We start from the raw sequence: 25,440 nt of genomic DNA, 5'->3' as shown, positions 1-25,440 counted from the left end.
ATTTTAACATATAATTAATGATAAAAATTATCTAAAATCAATCTAAAAAACTTTGAAATTTTTTTTGACTATTTTTTATAACAGATAAATATGAGTTAAAACAATAAATCAGTTAGATTTCTTGGTAGTTAGTAGATATTTATTCAGAATATTTTACTTAAAATGTTAATATAAAATTTATTATAAAATATAATTTAATTAAATCAAAATATGAGTCATGAGATGTGTTTTATATGAATTAAAAGATTAATATATGCATTGGGTGAGAGTGTTAGTGACTCTAGTTCCCCATGAAGACCACTCTTGCTGGGCCATGGAGTTGCATCGGCGGTAACCGTGGTTAAGAAGGCGGTCGACAGAACCCAAGTAGGGTTAGACTCCTGACAAATTGTTTTACACATTCTACTCCTACCCCTCCCCTCCTCTCTCTCTCTCTTCCTTGTCTTCCCAGTTTCCTCTCTCTCTCTCTCTCTCTATCTCACACATCAGAATTCCGTTTTGGATTGTCTTCCTCAAAGCCCCACAGTCGCAACCCTTGAAATGCAGAACCCTAGTTTTTCCTGCCTCCTCTCCGACCGTCCGATTCTGCCGCCGTAGCAGCTCTGGTTGCCGGGGGGCTTCTTTGCTGGCGTCTTCAGTGGTGTGGGCAATTATACCACGGATACGGAGACTACTGTTTTTTTAATCTTACTGGACTTGGTTTTGGGGGAAGTGGGGTTGGCTTAGGGTTTTGTTCGCCATGGCTCCTGGGCGTAAAAGGGGAGCCAATCGTGCCAAGGAGAAGAATCCCCTAAGTTTGGGGGATCTCGTTCTTGCGAAGGTTAAAGGTTTCCCAGCGTGGCCAGCTAAGGTATGTAGTTTTTGTATTTTTTTTTGGTTTGGTATTTTTCCAATTTAGTACTTCGAGATGAATAACTGAAGGATTTTGATTAGGTGCCCTTCATTTTCTGGTTTTTTGAGTTTTTAGTTTTCCACATGCGTGAAACCCTGCAGGGCGCAAATCTAGACCTACTGTTGGCAAGCTAGGCGAACATCTATTTGTCGGTCAATGTGAATTGATCCTAAGTGGTTTGCAGTTGTTTCCTAGTTTTCATTTGGAAATTTCTACATGGAAATCTGTGGAGGACGAAAATTGCATGTTTCCCGTGATGAAATGCTTTTGATATGTAGGTTATTGCAATTATTTTTATTTTGCAGTGAATTTTAGAAGGCCTGTTTATACTGCAGATTGTGCGATTCTGTGTTTTCTTTTCACTGAATTTTAGGTGGCTTGTTTACCTATACTACAGATTGTGTGATTGTGTTTTTTTTTTTTTTAAATGAATTTTAGGAGGCCTATTTACCTATTCTGCAGATTGTGTGATTGTGTTTTTTTTTTTTAAAATAATTTTAGAAGGCCTGTTTACATTTATTGCATATTGTGTAATTATTATTTTTTCAGTGAATTTTAGAAGGCCTGTTTACCTGCACTGCATATTATTTTCTTTTTCCCCTTTCTCTTTGTTGTGTGTGTCGTGTATGTGTGTGGGTGGGTTGGTTGCAGGTGTGTGTGTGTGTGTGAGCATGTCAAGCAGTAGTAGATCTTTATCATTGTTTGATTCTGGGGACCTTATGGTGTTTCTGAGTTTTATTTTTTGCATGGATTCTGATCTTTTGTAATTTGTCAGATGTGGCTTTGGTTGTCTGTGGAAGTTGACTTGTTCATTTTGTTTCTATTGCATGGGTGGATAGTACTTGTTTCTTTGAGTTACCTTTCACTTCGTACTTTTGTGTTCGACTTTGCAATCAATCTTTAGTTGTTGTTGTTTGAGTTTCTAAACTTCCCTGTAGAAGTTTTTATCTGATTTTGGCCTTTTGTGTATGTTGTACTGCTGAGATTCCGTTTGTTTTATATCATTATTTTATTCATTTTTCTACCTGGATCTTATACATGTCTTGCTTCCGGTTTGTTTCTTGACGTTTGATTTGAATGTACAGATTAGCAGGCCTGAAGATTGGGAGCGAAGTCCAGATCCTAAAAAATATTTTGTTCAGTTCTTTGGAACTGCTGAAATGTAAGTCTTGTGGTTGCATCTGATTTTTTATTGATATTGGCTAGTTTAATTCCTTCTTCTGGAATGTTAATGTGTAAGTTTTTTATGCAAAACCTGGTTTTGGTTCTTTCCTTTTATGAGGCTAATACCATTCAAAAAAAAAAAAAAAAGAGTGAGGTTAGTCATAAATTTCTCCGTTTGAAGGTCCCTTCTTATATGGATTTGTCATTTACTAATTAATAACTTGGTTTTAAAAAAAAACACAATGAATGGATAGTTTCAGACTAATCTGTGGAGTGTGTTGGTTAGCATTGGGTCATGGTAACTTATGAATGTCACTTAAAAGCTGTACTGTTGGATAATTGAGGTGGGCTGCTTTTTTTAGTTAATGATTATGTGACTTTGCAATAATTTTTCTATGGCAGTCAGTAAAAAGAATTGCTTCATGTGCTTGTAGTTATATCCAAATCTTAATTTCTAGTATAGGACAATATAGTTTTTTTTACAACAGAACATTATTTCTATTATGCTGTTAATGAAAATCAAAACCTGCAAATTAAGTAGTGAAATTAATTTTCTAAACAAGGAAGATTATTGTGAGGTGTGGTATCTGTATGTTAGTGTGTGTGTGATTAAGTATCAACATTGGAAAAAAAAAGAAATTCGCTCCCTCTCTCTCTCTCTCTCTCTCTCTCTCTCTCTCTCTCTCTCTCTCTCTCTCTCTCCCTGTTTCTGTTACATACAATTCACAGGAAGCTACCTTCCATGAGCATACATAAGTCAACTTAGTTCTCTCAATGTGTCTTCAATTGAATTCAGAGGAAGTCATTACTCAACTCCATTCTTACATTTGTCATTTTGTAATATGTAGCATTCTTTTAAGGCATTTATATTTAGTCAAAAGTTAAGAACATTTATAAATAATCCAGTAGGTAGAAGGTTGCCAGTAGTAAGACATTTTGGGCTTGTAGCCTTTCAAGCTAATCCTTATATGTCATGACTGAAAGCTAGAAATGGCAACAGGTTGGGTTTGGGGAAACCTGACTCTACCTAGCCAACCTGCCCTTGTGTAAACGTAAGACGGGATTGGATTTCCTACACCACCTCTGCCCCACCAATTTACCCCTGCAACCTATCCCTGTTCTGCCACAGTGAAACCTGTCAAGTCCTCGGAAATTTTTTTATTATTTCATTTTTCTTATCGCCTATCATTTAAAGCAATGTGAATGGTATGTTTGTAAAGTAATATATATATATGTGTGTGTGTGTGTGTGTGTGTGTGTGTGTGTGGGTTTTTAGGGCAGACATGTCCATCCCACGTTCATGTATGTTTTTTTAAATTTTTAGAGAAACCTTTTTGTGCCCTACAGGGTGAAATGAAAACCCCCCTGTTCCAAGTGGTTTGGGTTAACCGGCCTTGTGGCCTTCCCTAGACATGAATAGGTGAAGGTTTATTGTGGAAAATAAGTTGGTCATTGTGGAAATTGAATCTGATTCTTGTGACTATTGGTCTTGCCTTTTTCTTTTTTTCTTTTTTGGGGAATGTTTATCTCTCTTTTTTTTGTGTGTGTGTGCTTGGACAGTCTAGGTTTCTAGTAATGTAGAGATGCAGAGTATTGGTCTCTGCAGATGTAGAGATGTATTGTGGATGCACATGGACTGCATAATCATGGGAAGATGTAAGAATTTTATCGTTGATTTATTCCAAAATTATGGTATCATCTATTTATATTTTTAAATGTTATAAATGACAAATACATGTAGAAAGTTCAGTCGAACTGGATGATGTCATTTATTTAGAAAAAAACATTTGGTGGTTGTGGGAGGGGAACACCCAGCCCTTCCTTTCTGGGCAGGGAGGGATTGTCCCCCCCCCCCCCCCCCCCCCCCCCCCCTCCTTGTCTCTCTCTCTCTCTCTGAGGGTGATGCTGGCTGCCCCTCCCCTGCTCTGCCCTGTTTGTTGCAGACAGATAGGGCTTCCTTTTTGCGTATTCTATTTCAAAGAAAGGGAGAGAGAGATTCTGTATCAGAGAACCAACATGTCTGTGGAAATGATAGAAACTCAAACAAATGGTGAATAATGAACAAAATCGTGTCTTGTTATTTCCTATGAGTGGAAAACATACCCTGTTTCTATTTCCATTGTTAGTGAGATGGATACATGTTGCACGATACTGTGAGATATATATCAATGTTCAAAACCATGCCAAATGGTATTTTTAATTTTTGCTTTAAAATTTTCTGGTCTATACATTTGTACGAAGTCCTTGATGCCTTTTTACTTTGTAGGAACTGATGCAGGATTTTAAATTATTTTTTAAGATAAAACACCTGGTAAATTGATGGTATTAGTTTTGCTAGAATAATTAAAATCAAGCGACCGCAGCCTTCTAATAATGATTAATTGATAGGATACTTTAACATTATCTAATTCAAATCCATAATGTTTTTATTTTTTAAATCATCAGTGGAGAAAGTCTTCCAATTTTATCAACTTAATTGCACCTCGTCTGAAAGTGTTGATTTTTCATTTATTTCACCTCTTAAAGGAACAGGTAATTATGAAAGTGCCAGAGAATGTGACGCTCGTAGGAACAGGAGGGGCTTTCTTCTACTACAATTATCTATAGTTTATCATGGCAGTCCTTAGGCTTCCCTTGTTGTTCTTGCCGCTAGGGATGGCAATGATAATGGCTATTCTGTTAACTGTTAAAATTATCTGAAACCTATTGCCTACCCACTTTACTTTGAACGGGTAACAGGTGTTTCACTTCCTTTCTTTTACCCATTTATCTGAGGGTAACTAGGTGAACGGTTACATAATGGATAAGTAGGACTTTTGAAATCTAATACATAAACTCATAATATAAGTATAGAAACCTTTAAAATAACATAAAGTCTATAATATGTAAAAAACGTTTGTTCATAATGAAGTTATCTTAAATGAAATATTTTATGCATTTAATCCTCTGCATAAATAGACACTACTTACACTCATGTAGGGTGAAGTTAAAAATTACAAAATTAATCTCATCATTTTTAGGTAATCATGTAATCAGATAATCAGATATAAAATAACCTTTACACATATTTGCTTCACTTAATGTTGAAAAAAAATTGCTCCATTTAATAAATGGTATGCAGGTTAACGGGTAAAAATAAATGGAGATTTGTTCCATATTCTTTTCTAAATGGATGGGTAGAATGGGTAATTGGGTCAAATTGCCTTCCCTACTTATAATTGTATTTTTTTTTTTTTATCAGTGCTTTTGTTGCCCCAGCAGATATTCAAGCCTTTACAGATGAAGCAAAGTGTAAGTTAGCTGCTCGGTGTCAAGGTAAAACAGTGAAGGATTTTGCCCGTGCTGTGAAGGAGATCAGTGAAGCTTTTGAAGAATTACAGAAGAGAAAATCAGATGAATCTGTTGAGGATAAAGATCATAGTGGCACAACTTGTGATGATTCCTTGAATGGTGGAGCGAATGATACCCAGCAGGATAGACTGGCTGAACTCCAAGATCAAGTTCGGATGATTGAATCTGATCATTGCATAAATAACGAGAGTAAGGAAGATGAAACTAATGGTTCGGAAAGCTATTCACCTGGAAAAGAGATAGAGAACAGTTTTTTGTATAAAGCAAAATCAAAAATCTCTACTAATTTGACCACTAAGAAGGAGAATGAAACATATGATGGAAGTGCAGGATCACCAACTGAAGGGCAAGCTGCAGTGACAAAGTCAGTTTCTAGTTATTCTATTGGTGTCTCTGACAATTTGAGCCCAGAACAGATAAGGGGGGATAGTCATGCCAAACAAATCGCTTGCATTGCTAGTAGAAGTGGTCTTGCTGATGTCAAGAGAGATTCCCTCGCGGATCCAGTTCGTAATGTTAATAAGAGTTCTCCACAGTTGGCTGTGTCACGTCATCCTAAAAAAAGCTCAGGCAATGAGCAAAGAGTAGTTTCAAATGGTCATAGGATGACAAAAAAAGTAGCTTCTACATCAAAAAATAAGGTAGAGAAGTCTGTAGAAGTTCAGACAACAAGCCGTATGTCACAGAAGTTATTAAAGCGTCAGCCCAATGAGAAAGTAAAAGATGAGATCATTGACCAGCCTTTGCAAGGGAAAATTGCTTCATGTGACAGTTTGAAAGAAACGTCACCTAGGGCTTCAGGTTCAGATACAGATGTCAGTAGTGGAAAGAAAGAAAAAGCCAAAAGCATGCTGAAAGTTAAAAAGCATTTGGTTGGGGCAGATAAGTTGAACCCTCAGAGTACTCGTCGTCGCAAGAAAGCATTGTTTGACAGTTCTGAGGAAGAGGATAACAAGGAAGAATTATCTTCTAGCAAGCATCTAAAGAAGGGGACATGCCTTGGAAGTAGTAATAGTAAGGCTGTCTCCCAAGAGGATGGCCATGCAGCCAAAAGGCCAAAGCTTATGCCACCTGGTGGAGGTGATAAAGTAGTGGAGAGGACAGGTCTTGTTAGGAAGAAAATTGAGCCTGCATGTTCGCCTGCCTCTGAGAGTCCAGGTGATAAAGCTCCGGAGAAGAAGAAACCTGCAGCATCTACTGAAACAAGCAGTATGCTTAACCATGTACCTGGTGATGAAGCTGTTCTACCTTTGATGAAAAGGCGTCGTAAGGCACTGGAGGCAATGTCTGATTGTGGTACCCAAATTGCTGGAGAGATGTTGGAAAGATGTTCTATTCCGTCAAAGGGTGAGAAGCAGTGTTCTGATACAGGTAGATCTCCATCTTCTCAAGTTCGTTCTAGAAGAAGAGGATTTTATCCAGGTGAAGATGAGCAGGAAGAACCATCGCACAGGACTCCTGTCCACAGAGGATCTGCAAATATCACCAAGTCTGGCATTTTAAGCGAGTTACATTCTGTTCAAAGCTCCAAAAACACAATCAGCAAAAGTCCAGGTCATTCTTTGACAGATGTTAAAGATGGTAAACCTGAAAAACTGAGTTCAGGGAAAGTATATGATAGATCTTCTAAGGAGGAAATACCACATATCAAAACTCTGAAGGAGATCCCACCTCCTAGTTCAATGCAATCTGAAGAAAAGATAATGGAAGAACCTTCAGAGTGCCAAATGTCACAGAGTCCTGGACAGGGAAAATCTGAGAGAGTGTCTTCCCAAGTTGGAAATCTAGTAGTCCTTTCACCAAAAACTAACCTTGGTTCAGTAAGTGTGGCAAAATCAGTGGAGAACAAAATGGCCAACTCTCAGGTTAAAGTATCAAGTGTTGTTATGGTGAGGAAGTCGGTCCGTCCAGGACCTGCCAAAGCACCGGGTCTCGTTTCTGACAGTTCAAACCGCTCCTCTAATCAGACAGTGACGCCAAGGAATATGCCAACTTCTTCATCTGAAAAATTGAAAGGTACTCCGAAGACCAGTGTAAGGTCCGATGTTGTTTGTTCAGTGGAACACATTACAGATAAAGATAGTCTACCAGGGAAGAGGTAAAATCTTCTCTTTCCCACTCGGTTTTTGTATATGGCTTGGTATATGTTGAATCCAACACATTTGTTTTATTGAGGTAGCTCTGTCCTACTGTAGGCTTGAAGTCATGAAAGATGATAAAGCAGCTAGCAGTTCATCGATTGCTCCTAAATTTATAGATTCTGTCACATCTATGAAGCATCTAATTGCAGCTGCTCAAGCAAAGCGGAGACAGGCTCACTCCCAGTCTCTGTTACCACATGACATTGCCATTTCTGCCACCTTTCTGACAAGCCCCTTTGTTATCCAGGGGAGGAGCCCAAGTCCAAGTACTGCAGTAGCTCAGCCTTCTTCTAGCAATATGCAACAATTGGATTATGCAAGGGTTTTTTATGCTTCAAACGATGTATCTTCTTCAGCATCTCCACCTACTCATGTCCTAAACCAGTTTGCACTACAAAGTCAAATAGATCCTGAAGAATCTTATGATTTGAAAAGTGATAGTCCTGGTGGATACAGATCACATGGAGGTTCTCTTAGTGGTGGAACTGAAGCCGCGGTTGCACGGGATGCATTTGAAGGAATGATTGAGACATTGTCTAGAACAAAAGATAGCATTGGTCGTGCAACTCGCCTTGCTATTGATTGTGCAAAATATGGAATTGCTGCTGAGGTGAGTTGCTGTTTTTACGATCTTATTGCTTCATAGAATTGGCAAACTTTCCTAATTTTTGGTTATGAAATGATAAGACCACCACTGATTCCGGTTACCTCATACCAACTCATGTAGCTTTTTTGGTTATGAAATGATATGATCACCATTAATAATGCAGATACCTCAAATGAATTCATGTAGCTCATTCTTGTAAACTATTAGATTGAACCACCTTGTTCACTTGGTGAGGCAAAAAAAAAGGTTGTTGTCAGCATAATTAATGTATAAATATTCATCATGCGTGCATTGTTATTTTTTGTTTTTTGAGTGCAACTTCCATATTGTGATGATGGTTTTCTTTTTCTTTTTTTTGGAGGAAAAAGGGCTAATAAGTTGAGTATTTTTTCTTTATTGAAATTTCCTAAGTATGCATTTAAAATTATTTTATTTCTGTGACCTTTGTAATGACAATTTAGTGAAAACAAGCTAAGCAAAGAACTTATATGATATGGATGGTATCGAATTTCATTGTTAGTTATGTGCATCATGTATCTCAATTCCTTGATTTTTTATTTATCCATTTCAAAGTAAAAGGGTAAATCTTTAATTTGTGCAGGTTGTGGAGCTTCTTGTTCAGAAGTTGGAGAATGAACCCAGTTACCATCGTAGAGTGGATCTGTTTTTTCTTGTGGATTCTATTACACAATGTTCACATGGTCAGAAAGGTAGATGTGTAGGGAAATATGGAATTCCAGCTACTTCCTCCCTCCCCTATCTGTTCTGCCATTTGTAATCGCTACCTAGATACAGTTGCAGGCAAATGTAAAATGTTTCTTTGTCTTATGAATGAAGCATAGTTTTAGAAATGAGACGAACTTCATTTTAATTTATCTCCATGTCTTCATTTCTTTATTATTGTTTATAGGCATTGCTGGAGCCTCATATATTCCTACAGTACAAGCAGCATTGCCACGCCTTTTAGGTGCTGCTGCTCCTTCTGGAGCTGGTGCACGTGAGAACCGTCGTCAATGCCACAAGGTAGCACCGCATTATCGTTTTTAGTAGAAGGGATCTTACTTCCAAGTATGTAACTAAACAAGTTACTTGTTATTAGGTTCTGAGGTTATGGCTTGAACGGAAAATACTGCCTGAATCATTTCTTCGTCGTTATATGGATGACATTGGAGTTTCCAATGATGAGTTAAGTGCAGGATGCTTCATAAAACGTCCTTCTCGTGCTGAGCGTTCTGTGGATGATCCGATCAGAGAGATGGAAGGCATGCTTGTAGATGAGTATGGGAGGTATGTATGCTTTAGTAATCTTTTGAAATGGTAGATTTTGTATTCAAGGAAGCTACTTCTTTATAAAATTGGCATTGTATGATACTAGTGCCTTCTTCTTGAAGATCACTACTTCAGTGTGGTATAGATCAAACAAGTTTTCAGAAATCTCATCTTTAATGTTTTACTGGATAGCTAGAGTGGACCATATTGGTTCTCTTTCTCTCTTTGATGATGAATTCTTTTTAAATAAAAAAAATTCTGTTGTTCAAGGAAAGAAAAAGTTTATGAAGATCTTTAATATAATAAGTTGTAGAGGTTGGTGCTAGCAATTATTCTTATTGACAAATATTACTTGTCAGTGTTCATTTTCTGATGGTCCTGTTATTCTATTTTGCTTGAGCTGATCCATTTTCTGGTACTTGGTGCTATGTTGGTACTTGTGTCAATGTTTATTGGTATTATTGATGGTCTGATGTCTTCAAAGGATCACTCATTATCAGAATCAGATGTGTTGAACCTTTTGGTTTATGTCTGAAGATGTCTGATTGGAATTTGTAATTGTACTTCTCGTAATTTCCCTGCCTATTCACTTTTTAAGTAGTGGCTTTATAAAAAAAAATATTGAGTGAAAGCTTGATCTTTTTATGCTTGTTTGTCTTTTTCTTGAGCAGCAATGCGACATTTCAGTTGCCTGGCTTTCTGTCTTCTCATGCATTTGAGGATGAAGAGGAGGAAGAAGATTTTCCTATTAGCAGTTTTTGTAACAAAAGTAATGGTGATAATGAATGTCCTAGGGAAGGAGTTGTTAGTACATCTTTAGAAGATGTTGAAACAGGAAGTGCCGGAGTTACTCCTCCTAGTGATAGACACCACCACATATTAGAGGAGGTTGACGGAGAGCTTGAAATGGAAGATGTCTCTGGATCCTCGTCCAAAGACGAGAGGACACCCTTCCCTGGAGGGAATACTACTTTTGAGTCAGAACCGTGTCAGCAAATTTCGGATAGTAAAATCTCTGAATCCACAAACAGTAAGTGCTCAGAGTTGTTGCCTCCTCTACCTTTGGGTTCTCCACCATTACCTTTAGATTCTCCTCCACCACCTCCACCACCACCACCATTCCCTCCTTCACCCCCTCCACCCCCTCCACCCCTGTCTCCATCCCCTCCCCCTCCACCACCATCACATCCACCACCTCTTCCTCCAGGGCCTCCTCCTCCATTGCCCCCTCCTTCCCCACATTTTGGTTATCACCCTCCTACATCTCAAGATTACTGTAGGCCACCGCCACCTGTAAGTTTCTCTCTCTCTCTCTCGCTCAAGGACATATGCATGCTACATCTTCTATGAGACATTATGAGTGCTTTGTTCAGGCTAACTTGTACTTTGGTCTGCAGGGTAATCAGATCATTCCAATGGAGGGAAATGCTCCCTTACATGGTCATGTTGTAGCTGCTCCAAAGACTGAAATGGTTCAACACTCTCCATGCTTTATGAATCCAGCTGCACAAGATGCTTCAGGTGGTTTTGGTTCTTCAAGATCATTTGAGCTAGCAGGACACAATAACGGAATGTATTTACCTCCTCCACAATCCTCTCATCCTCCTCCACCACCACCTCCTACTCACCATCACCATGTTCCAAACCAGCAGCAATTTCAGCAACCAGGCGCACAAAGACCACCTTTTCATCCTCCCCATCCTATACCCCCACCAGCTCAAACGCCTCCACTGCCACCGCCACCGCCGGCTAGTCATCACTATTCTTATGGCAAGCCTCCTGCAGTACCACAACAACACATGCAGCAACAGCCATTCCATCCATATCCCTTGCAGCCTATGTCCAATGGTCGCAGGCAATATGCTGAAGAGAACTGGAGGGACGTTCAGGATAATAATCAGCATTCTGCTGTTTGGGGTCCTGGAGAGAGGGCTCCATCATGCTCTGGCCCACCTTTTGTTCAAGAAGGTAATCATGATTTTTTCCCTTTATTGAATGAAATAATGAGGGCAATCTGTAAACTGCAAAGATGCATCTAATGAATTTTTGTTTATTTCTTTTTGTGTCTAGTTTTTTCTTTGGGGCTCATTTAATGATTTTGCATGGCAGGTTACTTTCATCCACCAATGGAAAGACCTCCAAACACTAATTCAATGAATTTTCAGCATCCTGTACATAATTCTCTTGCACCCAGCCACCCAATGCCTGGTAATCTTGATGCTCCTGAAGATTATGTTATTGAATAAGCTGGAATTTGTTTTTGGATATGTTAATCCATTGCAAATTTCAATTACAAACTCTATGTCTTGGTCAGGTCATGGTGTCAACCAGATGCTACCATGCAGACCTGACATGTCTGCTCTTAGTTGTTGGAGGCCAGGTTGAAAGTAATTGCGAAAGCTGGCTAATTGTTATTGCTGTAAAGTTCTTCTGGAATATATTTATTTTCATTATTTTACTGATTCGTGATTGCTTCTAGGCAAGTAATCTCTAGTTCTCTGTCTAATGAGGTTTTCTTTTCTTAACTTTTTGCTGCTCAGGTAATTGCTGGTGGCCAAAGGACATCCTACACTGTGCAGGATGTATTGGACCTTCTAGTAAACGTTGGGAATGACGGCATATTGCACTTAGAGTTGGTGTAGATCTTGCGGTAATGCTTGGCAGGACTGTGTATACTGTAATTTTTCCTGACAACTGCTTCCCACAGACTTTTCACTGCCAAGTGTAAGCCCTTTGGTTATTGACCAATGTGAAATTTCAACTTGTAACTTTGTATTCGTGTAATGGAAGTTCTACAGGTTTAACATTCCTTTGTTACTTTTAACTTTATTTGGTTATACAATTGGAGAGGAAATTTGTTCATTGTGTTGAGTCTAACTTTTGAAGGCAAAGGTAGCTGTTAGCAGCCTTCACTAACCTAAAATCTATGGTAGGAGCTGGTCTGATTTACCATTATTGAGTTTAAAAAACAAATCAATTGCCAAAATGGATGGCAGCAAATATTTGAAAATTTTTACTTTTGTCTTGTTATTTTTCTATTAGAAGATAACATTGGAGATTCCACCCTAAGAATTCATTTGTCATTTTCAAATGTTTAACCATGCCTTCACTGATTTCTCCCCTTCAATTTTTTTTTTTGCTTTTTTGTTTTTTAAACTTTTGAGTATTTTCTCATTGGCTTATCATCATTATAAGCTAGTCCAGTAAATCTCATGGAACTGAGGAACTTCTAAGATGTTGAATTGGCTATTTTAATTTTTTAGTTTTGTTAACCAATAATTCTTTGTGACCTCATACCAGAATCTCCCCTTATATGGTTAGTTATGTTAAAGGATTGGGCCACTGTCTTCCAAAAATTTAGGGTTAAGGGACAGGGTATTTGTGACTTCAGTGGCCATTGCTAGGGGCACTGTATTTCCACTGAAAACTTTGCTCATTGCTTTAACTTGTTAACTTTCACTTTGGAAAGTTGGTGAAGCTAGCTCATCTCTTTCTTCTAAAAAGTATATAGATCCTGTTTACTTTGATGAAGGAAAAACATACTTGGATTGGCCGCTTGGCTGAATTGGTCACATGTGTTTTTTGAAGTCATGGGTTCTAGTCTCTTTGTGAAAGGGGCATAGTGTGTGTGTGTGATCAACATTTAAAAAATAGTATAGATACACAAAGAAAGTGAGAAAATAAGTAGAAAGTTTTGAAGTGTTTCTTGACTCTCGTTGAATGAAAATTATTTATCAATTTTAAAGTTCTGTGTACTGATGATTGTCATTGCAGGAAGCTATGATAGAAAATAAATTATTTACAGTTACCTTCATACTATCAGTATAGAGAAATTTCCAGTAGGACTAATCTATCAAGTGTATAATGGTTCCTTTCTTTTCCTGGATCTAGAGATCCCAGAACTTGTGGCTTTTGTCCTGAAAGAATTCATCTTGAGGAGCTTCTATGAAGTTGTGTAAATGCAGCATTTATGAAACTTCGGTCTCTCTCTCTCTCTCTTTCCTTTTCTTTACTGTGTTTGGTTTATTGCTGAAATTATGTCTTATCTACAACTTTTGCATTTCATTCTTGGATATTATTCATGTTAAAGAAAAGTGAAGCAATCTTTTGTTTTCTCTTTTCCATACTAGATAGTATAACAGGTCAATGAGATAACAATGATGGTTTAACCAAAGAAATTTTTTATATAATTTCAGATCGCAGAGAGTGAAGGAATTAATTGTTGCAGTTGCTTGGCGGATAAAATTGCCACAAAATGTAGAGGTAAATTTAGCAGCATGGAATATTAGACAATATGCAGCTCATGGTTCTGGAATTTTCACTACCTAGTTACTATCCATGTCATTTTTCTTGGATGATCTAACCTGCAGTTCCTTGATCTTATCAAAATTGAACTTGTATCAGGCCGACGTTGGATTTCTAACTCATGTTTCCCTACCTTTGATTTTTTTTCTTTTTTCTTTTTCGTTGTTGGTGTATGTACGTAGACGATGTTGTTGATTTGAGAGAGGATCTAGTTCAAGTATTCATCATGACTTCCATTTTCTTTTGTAAACGTAACTCTGGCAAATCTTGCTTTATTTTCTGTTTTTTATTTATCAAGGTGATCTCTTCTATAATACTTCTTGTTATTAGGACATCGGGAAATCTTTATTGAACTGTCTTGAGCTTTACCTAACCTACTCCCATATAGTCCCTGGATGATTCTACACCTCTGTTGAGTAACTTGCTGATATGATGGAAAAATTAAGATTGGAAGTTGAGGCAAGCGACCAGGAGGCCTTCTTTCAATTTAAAACATTAAGACAGGGAATTCTTCTACCTATAATCTGTGAAACTTTCATCTCACCATCTGATATAAGAAAGAGGTGCCCTTTTGGTCAAGAATGGATTGATGGGTACTAACAGACTGCTGCATCAACAGGTATTGTTCCAATTTATGTCCCAGCTTCCTCTAGTCATGATTATTGCTGTAGCAACCCCAAAAATTTCCATTAAAATAGTGCTTTTGATTGTTATAGTTATTTATGTATCCCAGTTTGAGATGATTCTAGCTTTTTTTGTCAAGGATAGTTAGATTGCTGAAGGACTTTAGAAAGGTGCAAAACCCTAATAATGGAAACAAATTGCTAAACAGAAAAATTAAGAAAGAGATGCTCAAATAGATTCATGGCAGGAGTCATGAACGGGAGGTACAAGAATCTTTTTGAGCAAGGTTCTTTGGGAATTACCCAGTAATTGACAGGTTTGGAGGAACTTACCCTAAAAGGATAAACATGATTTTGTTTTCTAGTATCTGACCAAGAGCAAGGAATACATCCAAAGACTAGTGTGATTTTCAGGGAAGGTTTTTCTCATTTAAATTACAAAATATGATCAACCTACTGTTCTTCAGGAAAAGCGAGTACAGAGATCCATGTTGAGTTGTTGGGTCAAACAGATGTTGGTGATTATCTTCCATGCGCAGTGTTGAGTCGAAGATAAATAATCTCGTTACTTGCAGGGTTATGTGAAACTTGTACGGGAATAAATCTCTGGTGCTTTAGTGTTTTTAAGAAAAACCATGAATAAACTGCTAATTTGCATTGGTGAAGAATTGAAGTCATTGGTTCAGGATCAACTTCAACAAGAACACCGGAAGGCTTTAGTTATATGTGTCTTTCTGTGTGATTTATTCTATTATGGGTGGGTCAAGTATGTGTTGAAAAAAATGACTAGGCAGAATTTTATGTAAAACAGAGACTCACTTACATGGAGATTGGGAGGCACCAACGCTAGAGCTAGCAGCAAATCTGAACATGATTCGAGGTGTTCTTTTTGGGTCAGTGTTGAGCTAGCAGCAAATCTGCACCTGATTCGAAGTAATACAATCTTAAAATTATCTTTTGGGTCAGTGTAAACGCTTTTGGGTACAAACAGTGAACCTAGGATTTTAGGGGAGTTAAATGTACTGTTACTGAAAGTGCTGTTTTATGCCCACGGTTAACATTTTTGATGTTTGTCTGGAACGAAAGACGCCAAAATTTGTTAAAGTAAGCTGACACAGAAACCAGGTGGTTCACGTCTGAAATCAAAACTAATAGTTATAGTTGAAGAAAGTAACTATATAGTATCACAAAAGCAAACGAAGACCATGAACCTGTGTTTCTCATTTTAGTAACCTGCAAATGCATATACGAGTGTTTCATTTTTTCCATTTGGTCGAAGCAGCATTTTAAATGCGACTCTCCCAATCTGAGCAGAATACGTAGATACTCAAGATATCAAAATAATACAATACAAGCATCCAATAAATTCAAAGAATAACCAATCAAAAGTGTTATTTTATTGAAGAAATGAAATGAAACAAATTTAGATTGTTCAAGGTATACTCTTTAACTGTATTGATGCACATCTTTATCTCATAAATTTTGGACACCATCCAGATCTGAATTTCCTATAATAAATACAACAGTACAGTATACAGTAGTGATTGAAAAAAGAATACTTTGTGCAATGCCAACCTTGTGGTCAATAGAAGTATCATCCTCCAGCATCTGCAGGACCTGAAAAATCTTAACAGAAAGCTATTTACTGTGTAAAAGGCCGTGCTAATGGGAAGGCCAGGCTGATGAATTCACATTCCGAAGAGCACAGTCCGATGGTCAGAGAGATTAACAAAAAGGTCATGGAAGGATCTCAAAACTGAGACGACGGCTGTTTAATCTAGAGCAGTCTTGTTTCTCCGACCAGTGATCGGCTTTGGCAATCCATCAAACATTGGCCGTGTAATTGCTGCAGTAGACCGAGCTTGTAAATCATGTTTGAGAGACCATTTAGAAGTTGGCCACAGAGAAGAAGTACCATTATCAGAAGCCTGCAAGTTTGAAGTACTGGAAGATTTACGGAAGTTGGCAAATCCATCAGCAATTGACGCAGAGTCTCCAAATGGTATTGGGTTTAACAGGCTTGACTCTGCATCTGCAGAGGAAGCGACCCGACTACCAGATTTTGGCCTTAAAGCTAGACCTTTTCCTGCTCGTCCGGATAATCCACCACTGTTGTTCTCTTCCTTTAATATCATTTCGGGTGTGGCAGAATTGACGTCGCTATCAGCTTTTTGACGCCTACGAACAGAAGAATCATTTGACCTCTCCCCCTCACCATCTCCAGCCTCAGAAAGCAGACATTCCAGCAATTCACCATTGTCTGACAAAAACCCATTGATCAAGCTACGAGATCTGCGATGCCTGGTTGGAGGTGGCTCAGAGACGGGTGATGGTTTTGGTAGTTGTTCTGCATCTAGGTGTTTTGTAATCCCTCTTCTATAGACTGCCATTTCGGTGCCCTCTGCTAGATTCTTATTTTTTGGTGGTGCGAGACCGTAATAGCCCTGCAGACTGCTCATGGCGGATGACACTCTTCGTTGGGAAGGCTTCAACTTGAATGGCTGGAATGACTCCAATACATCAATATGAGGTTGACGAATCTCTGTTTTTCCATTACTCCTTTCTCTGCAAAAAAACAATTATGTAGTTTATTTGACTACCTCTGGTAAAAAGTAACACAAAACAGCATTTTCATCCACTTCCCACTTGAGGGGTATTTTCCAATACAAGGGCAAATACAGACAAGTTCTAAAAAGAAACAACCACAGCAGCACAAGTTATTTGATCACTCAAAAGTTCCAAAAATGCTAAAGAGTCTGCAGCAAATGCTGCTGTAGTGGGAAACCTGTACCCATATATGTCTTAAAGAGTCCTCTTAATATCTCCATTGAACTTAAAAAGTTTGTAAGGGTCCTGGGCTTGGGTAGTATCACTCAGAAGCTCGTGGTAAACATGTCTAAATGGATCTCATAATCACCATACTCCTATTGAAGTTCTCCATATGTGTTCCAAGTTCAAATGCCAGTATGCTTGTCATTTTAAACAATAACCTGGCACCTATTGTTGACACAGTAATTGGCTTCGTGATATCAAGATTATTGCTGTTGCATAGTTCATCTCCCGTGTTAGGTACGGCTGGCTCCTGCTGATTTGCCATCCTTTATGCAAAAAAGATGCTAGCAAGGGTTTATTTCAAACACATGATTAAAGAAACGGATCATCCAGCCTGGTCATTAAGCTTTTTTTCAGTAATTAATCTGATTAATAAATATGTGTGTATCAGACCTCTAAATTGAAACCATTTAAAAAAGTCATTAATAGAAAAAAGGTATACAATATTCTGAACATACTTTTCAAATAATCTAATAGGGTCAAATAGGCATTGAGTTTCTTCTTCCTTCCATTACATATGCATGCTTTCAATCAAATATTTTACTTAAGGAAATACGAAATACAAATTATAAACATGCTTTAAAAACAATAATGACTGAATATCACAACAGCATTGCACCCAGAGGTTGACGACAGTAGGGTAAAAAATATCCATGGGCTAGGGGCCAATACGAAGACTAATGCCTCTAAGAACTGAATATGTCAATGATGGAAATATGCCTCTTAGAGTTCTAAGTTCTGACAATGCCTTCCTTAGAAAAGAGTTATGTATTACTCAACATGCATGTTACTTGCAAACATTGAAACGCATGGCATAGTTCAACTATTTAAGTTCCATGCATATCTAGATCAAACACTCAGCAGTTTAGTAGCATAAAATCAAACTTTTAATTGCAAAGTTCCGGAAGGTAATATAAATGTCATCGGCAATCATGAAGTTAGAAGTACTCAACAGCCCTTTGACAATAGTTCTTTTATTTTTTCTGTATGGTGACCATTTTTTAAAGGAAAGTAAAAACCTGTGAAGAACTAGAAGGCTATGAATGCATGAAATGAACGTTAGCTTCATGAAAATGCAAAGAAGACAAACGGAAAAGATCATCATGGTACCCCGTGGCAGCTGAACCATTTTCCACAGCAAGAGATGGGGGGTGCCTTCCCGGTAGTGGTATTTGCAGTGATCTTAGAGCAAACATTTGCAGGTCTGTAACCAGGCCGTTCATACGTTTAATATCCGCCACCTAGCACAGAAAACTAAACTCTGTTACAACTCCAAATCACTTTGAGAAAACAACACATACAACTCTATCACTATACCGGCAGTATACAAGAGAACAATCGACAGAAAACAAAGGCAAGGTATCAGATTGAAATTCCATGAATCTTAATTACGAACAAAAGCAATATAAAGCCAAAGCATGACAAGACACTGAAGTTTCACCAACAGTGAACATTTATCCATTTGCCAGTCATTGCCCAATCTCGAATCCTCACTTGCAGGTCATAACAACCTAGAACTAGGGAGACTCGCAGAGGACGAACTTATTTCAAGTTGTGTGCTGCTCTCTTACAGAATAAAATAAATTTCACAACGGAATCAACGGGAGTACAATCAAATAAGGAATTTAGATACCAGGCACGTAACACTGAGAATAACTAATAACCGTAGTGATTTAGAAAATCACCTGAAAATTGGCGAAAGGGTCAGCAAACAAACAAAAACGCTCGGTTTTACTTTTTATACAAAGGTACAATATTTGAGGTATGGATATAGATTTCCAGAAAATGAATCGAGAGAACTCCTGGAAATATCAGCTTAAAATTTTAAAGAAAGAAAAAAGGATAGAAGAACAATCTACCTCAACGCCATACTTAATAGCTACCCCGGCCAAAGTATCCATCTTCGAGACGGGATGCTCAATATAATTTAAACGCGCATTCGAAGACGGCAGCGACGCAGCCGACAAATACCCCGTAGACATCATGGAGTCCGTTTCTCTACCTCTCTCCACTAAATCACTCGAAAAAAACTGAGAATTAGAGGAGCGCCTCGCTCTCTCGAGTTGCATCTCAGCCAATTCACCCCCAAAAAACCCTAAATTCCTCTATAACACCAAACGCCACTGCCAATCGTCATCTCCCACCGCCGACACAGATCGTCACACAAATTCCGCCAGATCGGCAAATGCCGAACCACACCTCATCAAAATTCGCGTCAATCAAATCATTCACAGCATACAAAACAACAAAAGAATCCTCTCCTCCAAAACGGACGATATCAAACCCGTCGGAGACAAGGCACCTAGGAGAAGACACAGATCGGTGAACCGAGCACCAAAGATTTCGATTTTCCGACCGGTTCGCCGATTCCCACGCCCCTCAGGCAGGAACGCCGGATCTCTCCGAGAGACGGATTCGATTTCCGAAAAAAAGAAAAAAACACGAGATCCGGAGAAAATTAAGGAAGAAATATTGAGACGGAGAAGGATTATATACCGTCGAGAGTAATTATTTTATCGATTATTCATCATAAATCAATCGCCGACCTGGCAGAAAAGAAACGCAACGTGAACAGTTCTCATTCGCTGGGTTTACTCCGTTTTCGAATTTTCTGCTCAGATTCCGACATCTCGGCGCTCTACAGGAAACCAGTTTCGCGGGAACAAAAGAGAAAAAACCCTCAGAGTTCGAGTTATTTACGAAATCATCCCGAGGGAGTCGTGTTCTCGACAACCTTGGCGTATAAATTTTTATTTTTCATATACCGAAATTGACCTTGAGATAATTTTAATTCCCCTTGATGTTCACCGACAATATTTCTTGGTTGTCATCCGTGAGTAGTATTCTCCAACCTCCACAATACAATCGACCTTTGGATGCCTAATTTGGAAAAAGAAAATTATTGGATCCTTTGTCAACTTTGGTCGACTTTGTCAGTCCCCTCCAGTCATATGGAGATGAAAGAGACGAGCAAATAACCCCATTATTAGTATATATGAAGTCCCCACGATTCTTGTCGGTTGTTATAATGTTGCCAACAAAATCTTGTTTGTATTGTAATTGACTCAACCTCAAATTCAGTCGTAGATCAATAAATCCTAATCCAATTCGGATTTTTATGTGTTCATGTCGGGTCTCATATCTTAGTCGAAATTTTTTTCCGCTATCTCTTCCATTTATAAGATAATAGATTTAAAGTTGAAGGTTTAGGGTTTTCAACAAACTTCCCAATTTAGTCTTTAATGGTTTAAATGAGGGTAAAACTGGTAAAATAGTTTCAATGAGAAATCTTGTGGGCTGCATATTCTATATTTGAGAAAGGAGCTTTAGTCTTTATTTTTTTCTTTTTTTTGTTTCCATTAAAAAAGAGAGGACCACATTTTGTTTTTTTTTTGTGATTGTTTGGTTTTATTAATATATTTTAAATATATTTATTGATTATATTTACATGATGAAGTGGGGATGGGGGTCTGGTTGTAAGGAATTTAATCGAAATTATTCGTAATATATTTATAAATATATTATATTTTCACGTCGTAGAGTATTATCTAGAAATTTAGTCAAAATATTATTAATATATCTATAAAAATATATTTAAAATAATTTATCATTATACAAATGAAAATTTGTTAAAATGTAATTTTTATTAAGATAGATAATACAAAAATATCGATTTAATATTCACAATCACATATCAATAAAAATTGTGATAAAGGACTGATTTTATTTAACTTTAATCCCCAAATCCCCTCATTTATATGAATATTTTTTATTTATAATAAATAGAAGGTTTTTTTATATTTTAAAATAACTAATAAATCAAAAATTAAATACATTTAAATATATTGAATTTTATATTTTTATTTATTTATTTTATGATATATACCGGTGTAAGTCCTCTAGGTTTTCAAATCAAATTTTCTTTGTCTGTCTTTCTTCGATTCAAACGATAGAGAAAAGGGAGAATACCCTCTATTACCCATCGTATATTTTATATATATATATATATAGATATTATAAATAAATAGAATAAAAAAATCAGGGTTATAATTACATAAATATATTTTTTATAAGTGTATCTTGATTATATATTAATTTCTTATATTGTGTATATTATAATGTATTTAAGGGTGGCTTTGAGAAATATAAAAGGGCTCAAGAACTCGAGTATTTCAAAGTGACCCACGTCTCCACGTTGCTTAAGAAACAAGAATAGAATAAGTAATTTCTTACCTACCAAAACTATTATATAATGTAATAGAAGTTATACAATAAGATCCTAATCATCGAGTGGAAAGTTCTTGTTTGTTTGGTCGATTGTAGAGGTGTTTGGTAGATTTGGTGATTTTTACGAGCAGGGATTTGATTGTTTCAGGCTTCGTTTTGGGGACGCGGCAAACGATTTTGGAGAACAAAGGTGGTGGCGCCACCTGGTTTCCACGTTCAATACCTTCGGCCGAGGATGAAGACTTCAACTACCGATTCAATTCCATCAGCTTCATGGGCAAGGAAGGATGGATAGTTGGGAAACCTGCTATTTTGTTGCACACCTCGGATGCTGGAGAAAGCTGGGAAAGAATACCTTTAAGTGCTGAACTTCCGGGTGATATAGTAAGCTTAATCCAATTGAAGCACTTAGCATGGGTTTCTACAAGAACCCAGATATTATTATTGAGCACAACACGATATGCTTTCAGCGGATTAAGATTACCTATGAATGGCTGCGTGGGATAAGTTTAAACAGCCGGAAGCTTAAATCACTTCAAAACATAAATGAAATGTTATGAGATGATTCATTGACTTGCGCAGGTTTACATAAAAGCAACAGTGGAAAAGAGTGCGGAGATGGTAACAGATGAGGGAGCAATTTATGTTACATCAAATAAAGGATACAACTGGAGGGCTGCTGTTCAGGAGACTGTTTCAGCTACGCTCAATCGGTATACTTCTAGTCGAGATTATGTTGTCATATTTCTGTTTGACAGTATTGCAAGCTTGGGATTACGGCTTTCCTAGCTTGTTTGTCATATTTATGAGGAACATGTGATGAACGCGCGTTTTACAACTTGGGCACCAAACTCACATTTGTCTTCCAATGTAGCTTCATCATGGGCTACTGATTTAGTTCAAATTTTCTGTTTGCTTTGTATGAGGGGAAGAGAGCCCAAGAACTCATGAATCTGCCACAAGAACTCAGATACCTAAATATCATAGATATAGGTTAGACACAGAAGTTTGAATTCTTGGGCCTGATTTCACCTCACCGTAGGTTATATCAGATGTTGAACACCATTTGGAAATTCTTGTTCTCTACACCATATGTAGTTTTAGATACATAACATTTGTTTTTTAAGTGAAAATTTTCCATTTGATCCACCCAAAGATATTAGCCAGTGTCTTCGAACTCACTGTTCTTCATTACTTATGCAGAACAGTCTCTAGTGGCATCAGTGGTGCAAGCTACTGCACAGGAACATTTAATACAGTTAATCGCTCCCCCGATGGCAGCTATGTTGCTGTCTCAAGCCGTGGCAACTTCTACCTGACTTGGCAACCTGGGCAGGTACGCTTCATTCTGTTGCTTCCTCCTGGATCCTGTTGTGAGGACTCTTACACAATATTCTAGGAAACTACATAAGATGGAATTGTTTTCCAAGACTGGCAAGTGAATGATGTAATTGCTAATTGCTGCAATCTGCTGTACCAATTTTATTTCACTGGTTGTGTTCTCAGCTGCCTAACAATTTTAGCTATGTTTCTACATCATTGGCAGGCATTCTGGCAACCACATAACAGAACAGTGGCACGAAGAATTCAGAATATGGGATGGAAAGCTGATGGTGGTCTGTGGCTTCTTGTGCGTGGTGGTGGGCTTTATCTGAGCCAAGGCACTGGTGTAATTTCAAACAAGAACTTTTCCTTGTACTATAATAGTTTCTTTGCATTTTGTTGCGTCTCACTGAAGTTATTTCATGATGCTTGGTATGAGTCATATGCTCTGCAAGCCTGATGAAATCACTTTTTGACTATTTTTGGTACCATATATTGCTTTTATAACAGACAAATTGCTCGAACTATTGGCTAAGCTGTTCTGAACCCTAGCTGTTTGATCCTACTTTGAAACTTTTTTGTTGAATGGAGAAACTGTTCAAAGGATGAATTTTCCCTCTAGTTATGACTGAAAATGGACTGCCCGTCATTCCAGTTGTCACGTTTACAATGAATTTTCTGCCTATTTTGTTTCCTTTCTATTTCTGCACTCTCCATGGTTGTCTTTCTGTGAAGGTGGGTTGTTGGCTCTTGCCCTTGCCGCTTCCCTACTTGCAACTGATATTTTCTTTATTTAGTGTTTACTCATTATGGTGGAGGAAGAGAACACTTATGTAACTGACCCTAACATCATCAGGGGAAGATTTTGATGATGACGAGCTACTATAATCCTTAATCATCTAGCAATTCAGCAAAAAAAGTAATGAACATGTGATGCATTGAGTGTTATTATTTTTTGGCTGAACATAAAATTGGATAAAATTTTTGTTTCATCGACAGATATCTGAGGACTTTGAAGAAGTTCCTGTCCAAAGCCGAGGTTTTGGCATTCTTGATACCGGATATCGTTCAAAGGTGACTACATCTCTTTAATGAATTTTCTCTTTTAAAAAGAATTTACTTATATTTCTCTCATGCTCAAATATCCCTAATTGTATTTCTGCCATGCTTGAAATGCATTGTGCCCAAATCCGGAGTGATGGCAATGAAGTCTGTTCACAAATTTTTACCATCGGCAATTCTAAAAAAGTTTGTGATGCCAGGATGAAGCTTGGGCTGCCAGTGGCAGCGGGATTCTGCTGAGAACAACTAACGGTGGCAAGACATGGTTGCGTTATAAAGCTGCTGATGATATCGCTGCAAATCTCTATTCAGTAAAGTAAGTTACTTATGTCAACTTAAATTCCAGAACAGACTGTTGTTAATTAGAGTCATAATACCATTACTAGTTGGAATTTTTTCTGTTGAAAGTATAGAACGTGTCATTGCTGGTTCTGCGAAATGAAGTCCTCGAGGTTGCAGCCTACTACACTTATCATTGTGGGACTATTCCCAATGTAACAATGCTTAACTTAGGCAGTAGAAAATGCTTGTACCAGTTTTATGCATCTTGTTTTAGACACCTAAAAATTTGATATAAACGCATGGTATGTCATACTTAACAATGCACCAGAACTTATTTTGAAAGAAAGCCCCGGTTCATTGGTTGTTGGGTTTAGTAAATGATCTTCATCTTCTCATTGCAGCAATTTTTCTCTTGTACGTTTTGTTAATGAATAGTCCCACATAGATTAGTAAGTATAAAGATCTTGAGTTTATTAGTCGGGAAAAAGGTTTTTTAATTTTACTAGTCATTTTTGGATGAGCCTTGGACCCAATTTCACATGGTATCAGAGCAGGTATTCATATGTGGGCTTACACCTAAATTATCCACTTGTAGGGCCACAAAAGAGGGCCTATAAAAAAATTATCCACTTATAGAGCCACAAAAGAGGGACTACATGTGAGGGGGAGTGTTATGGAATAGTCTCAGATGGATTAGTGAGTACAAAGATTTTGAGTTTATTAGTTGGAAAAAAGGTTTTCTATTTTGGTTAGTCATTTTGGGATGTGCCTTGGACCCAACTTCTTATTTAACTATACTTGGATATATTCTATGGTGTAGATGCCTTTTACATGTTGATCTTTTCCTGCAGGTTCATCGACGATAACAAAGGTTTTGTTCTAGGAAATGATGGTGTCTTGCTTCGATACCTTGGATGATGAAGATCCTTCATTTTTGAGAAAATCCAGTCTCCCTTGAATATGTAATTATGTTGTACTTTATGATTGTTTTAGCTTATTTTTTTTCTTCTTTTAAAGGAAATCTATCAATTTCTTTGAGTTCTTTATTCCCTTATTGTTATAAATTCTATGATATTTGACATTCAGAGCCAAACCCCTTGACAGACAATTCTCTTAATGCTAAATTGGGCAGATTCCTCTCATGTAAGAATGTCTCTTATGACATTTTACAAGAGAAATCATAGCTAAAAATATGACATCTAAGGAAGCTTTTTCAAAATAAATCTATAAGTATAGGTATACATATTTACCTATTGCTTGTTGGAGCATTGTAATCTTGGGGAGTGTCCTGGTTTTTGGACTCATCGAGTTATCGTACGACTCGACCAGGTCAACTCAGAACTAGGACAAGGTGGGTTGGAG

General features: G+C 37.6%; 3 protein-coding genes across 5 annotated transcripts; 2 read left to right on the top strand and 1 right to left on the bottom strand.

Moving 5' to 3' along the window:
* The first annotated feature begins 250 nt into the window (after positions 1 to 250).
* LOC137945015 (ENHANCER OF AG-4 protein 2-like) lies at positions 251 to 13,949 on the top strand. 3 transcript variants are annotated; one of them, XR_011110875.1, is made up of 14 exons: positions 251 to 850; positions 1,978 to 2,054; positions 5,298 to 7,505; positions 7,603 to 8,158; positions 8,757 to 8,865; positions 9,066 to 9,178; positions 9,255 to 9,442; positions 10,096 to 10,717; positions 10,822 to 11,392; positions 11,534 to 11,632; positions 11,739 to 11,843; positions 11,965 to 12,148; positions 13,316 to 13,405; positions 13,621 to 13,949. XR_011110875.1 is itself a non-coding variant. In XM_068790880.1 (12 exons), exons 1-11 carry the CDS (start codon positions 740 to 742, stop codon positions 11,807 to 11,809), a joined length of 4,725 nt encoding a protein of 1,574 aa, XP_068646981.1. In that variant the 5' UTR covers positions 251 to 739; the 3' UTR covers positions 11,810 to 11,843; positions 11,965 to 12,284. The 3 variants fall into 3 exon arrangements, 1 of the variants encoding a protein (XP_068646981.1); XR_011110874.1 differs by lacking the exon at positions 13,316 to 13,405; XM_068790880.1 differs by lacking the exons at positions 13,316 to 13,405; positions 13,621 to 13,949 and having other exon boundaries at positions 11,965 to 12,284.
* Positions 13,950 to 16,092: 2,143 nt separating this feature from the next.
* On the bottom strand, positions 16,093 to 19,621 carry LOC137944240 (uncharacterized). Its single transcript, XM_068789861.1, has 3 exons — positions 19,044 to 19,621; positions 18,295 to 18,425; positions 16,093 to 16,917 (listed from the first exon to the last, which is right to left on the bottom strand). Exons 1-3 carry the CDS (start codon positions 19,251 to 19,253, stop codon positions 16,125 to 16,127), a joined length of 1,134 nt encoding a protein of 377 aa, XP_068645962.1. The 5' UTR covers positions 19,254 to 19,621; the 3' UTR covers positions 16,093 to 16,124.
* An 814-nt stretch (positions 19,622 to 20,435) lies between these two features.
* LOC137943862 (photosystem II stability/assembly factor HCF136, chloroplastic-like) lies at positions 20,436 to 25,062 on the top strand. The gene is made up of 8 exons (XM_068789288.1): positions 20,436 to 20,450; positions 21,508 to 21,795; positions 21,994 to 22,124; positions 22,615 to 22,747; positions 22,958 to 23,080; positions 23,734 to 23,808; positions 23,997 to 24,112; positions 24,930 to 25,062. Exons 1-8 carry the CDS (start codon positions 20,436 to 20,438, stop codon positions 24,994 to 24,996), a joined length of 948 nt encoding a protein of 315 aa, XP_068645389.1. The 3' UTR covers positions 24,997 to 25,062.
* The last annotated feature ends 378 nt before the right edge of the window (positions 25,063 to 25,440 follow it).

This window comes from Aristolochia californica, unplaced genomic scaffold (assembly GCF_029961685.1).
Source record: "Aristolochia californica isolate CCGP_79_NKW_82.1479 unplaced genomic scaffold, dmAriCali1.0.hap1 SCAF_11, whole genome shotgun sequence".
NCBI classification, from domain to species: domain Eukaryota; kingdom Viridiplantae; phylum Streptophyta; class Magnoliopsida; order Piperales; family Aristolochiaceae; genus Aristolochia; species Aristolochia californica.
Note: the sequence above shows the minus strand (reverse complement) of the source record. Positions and strands in the feature narration are given on the sequence as shown.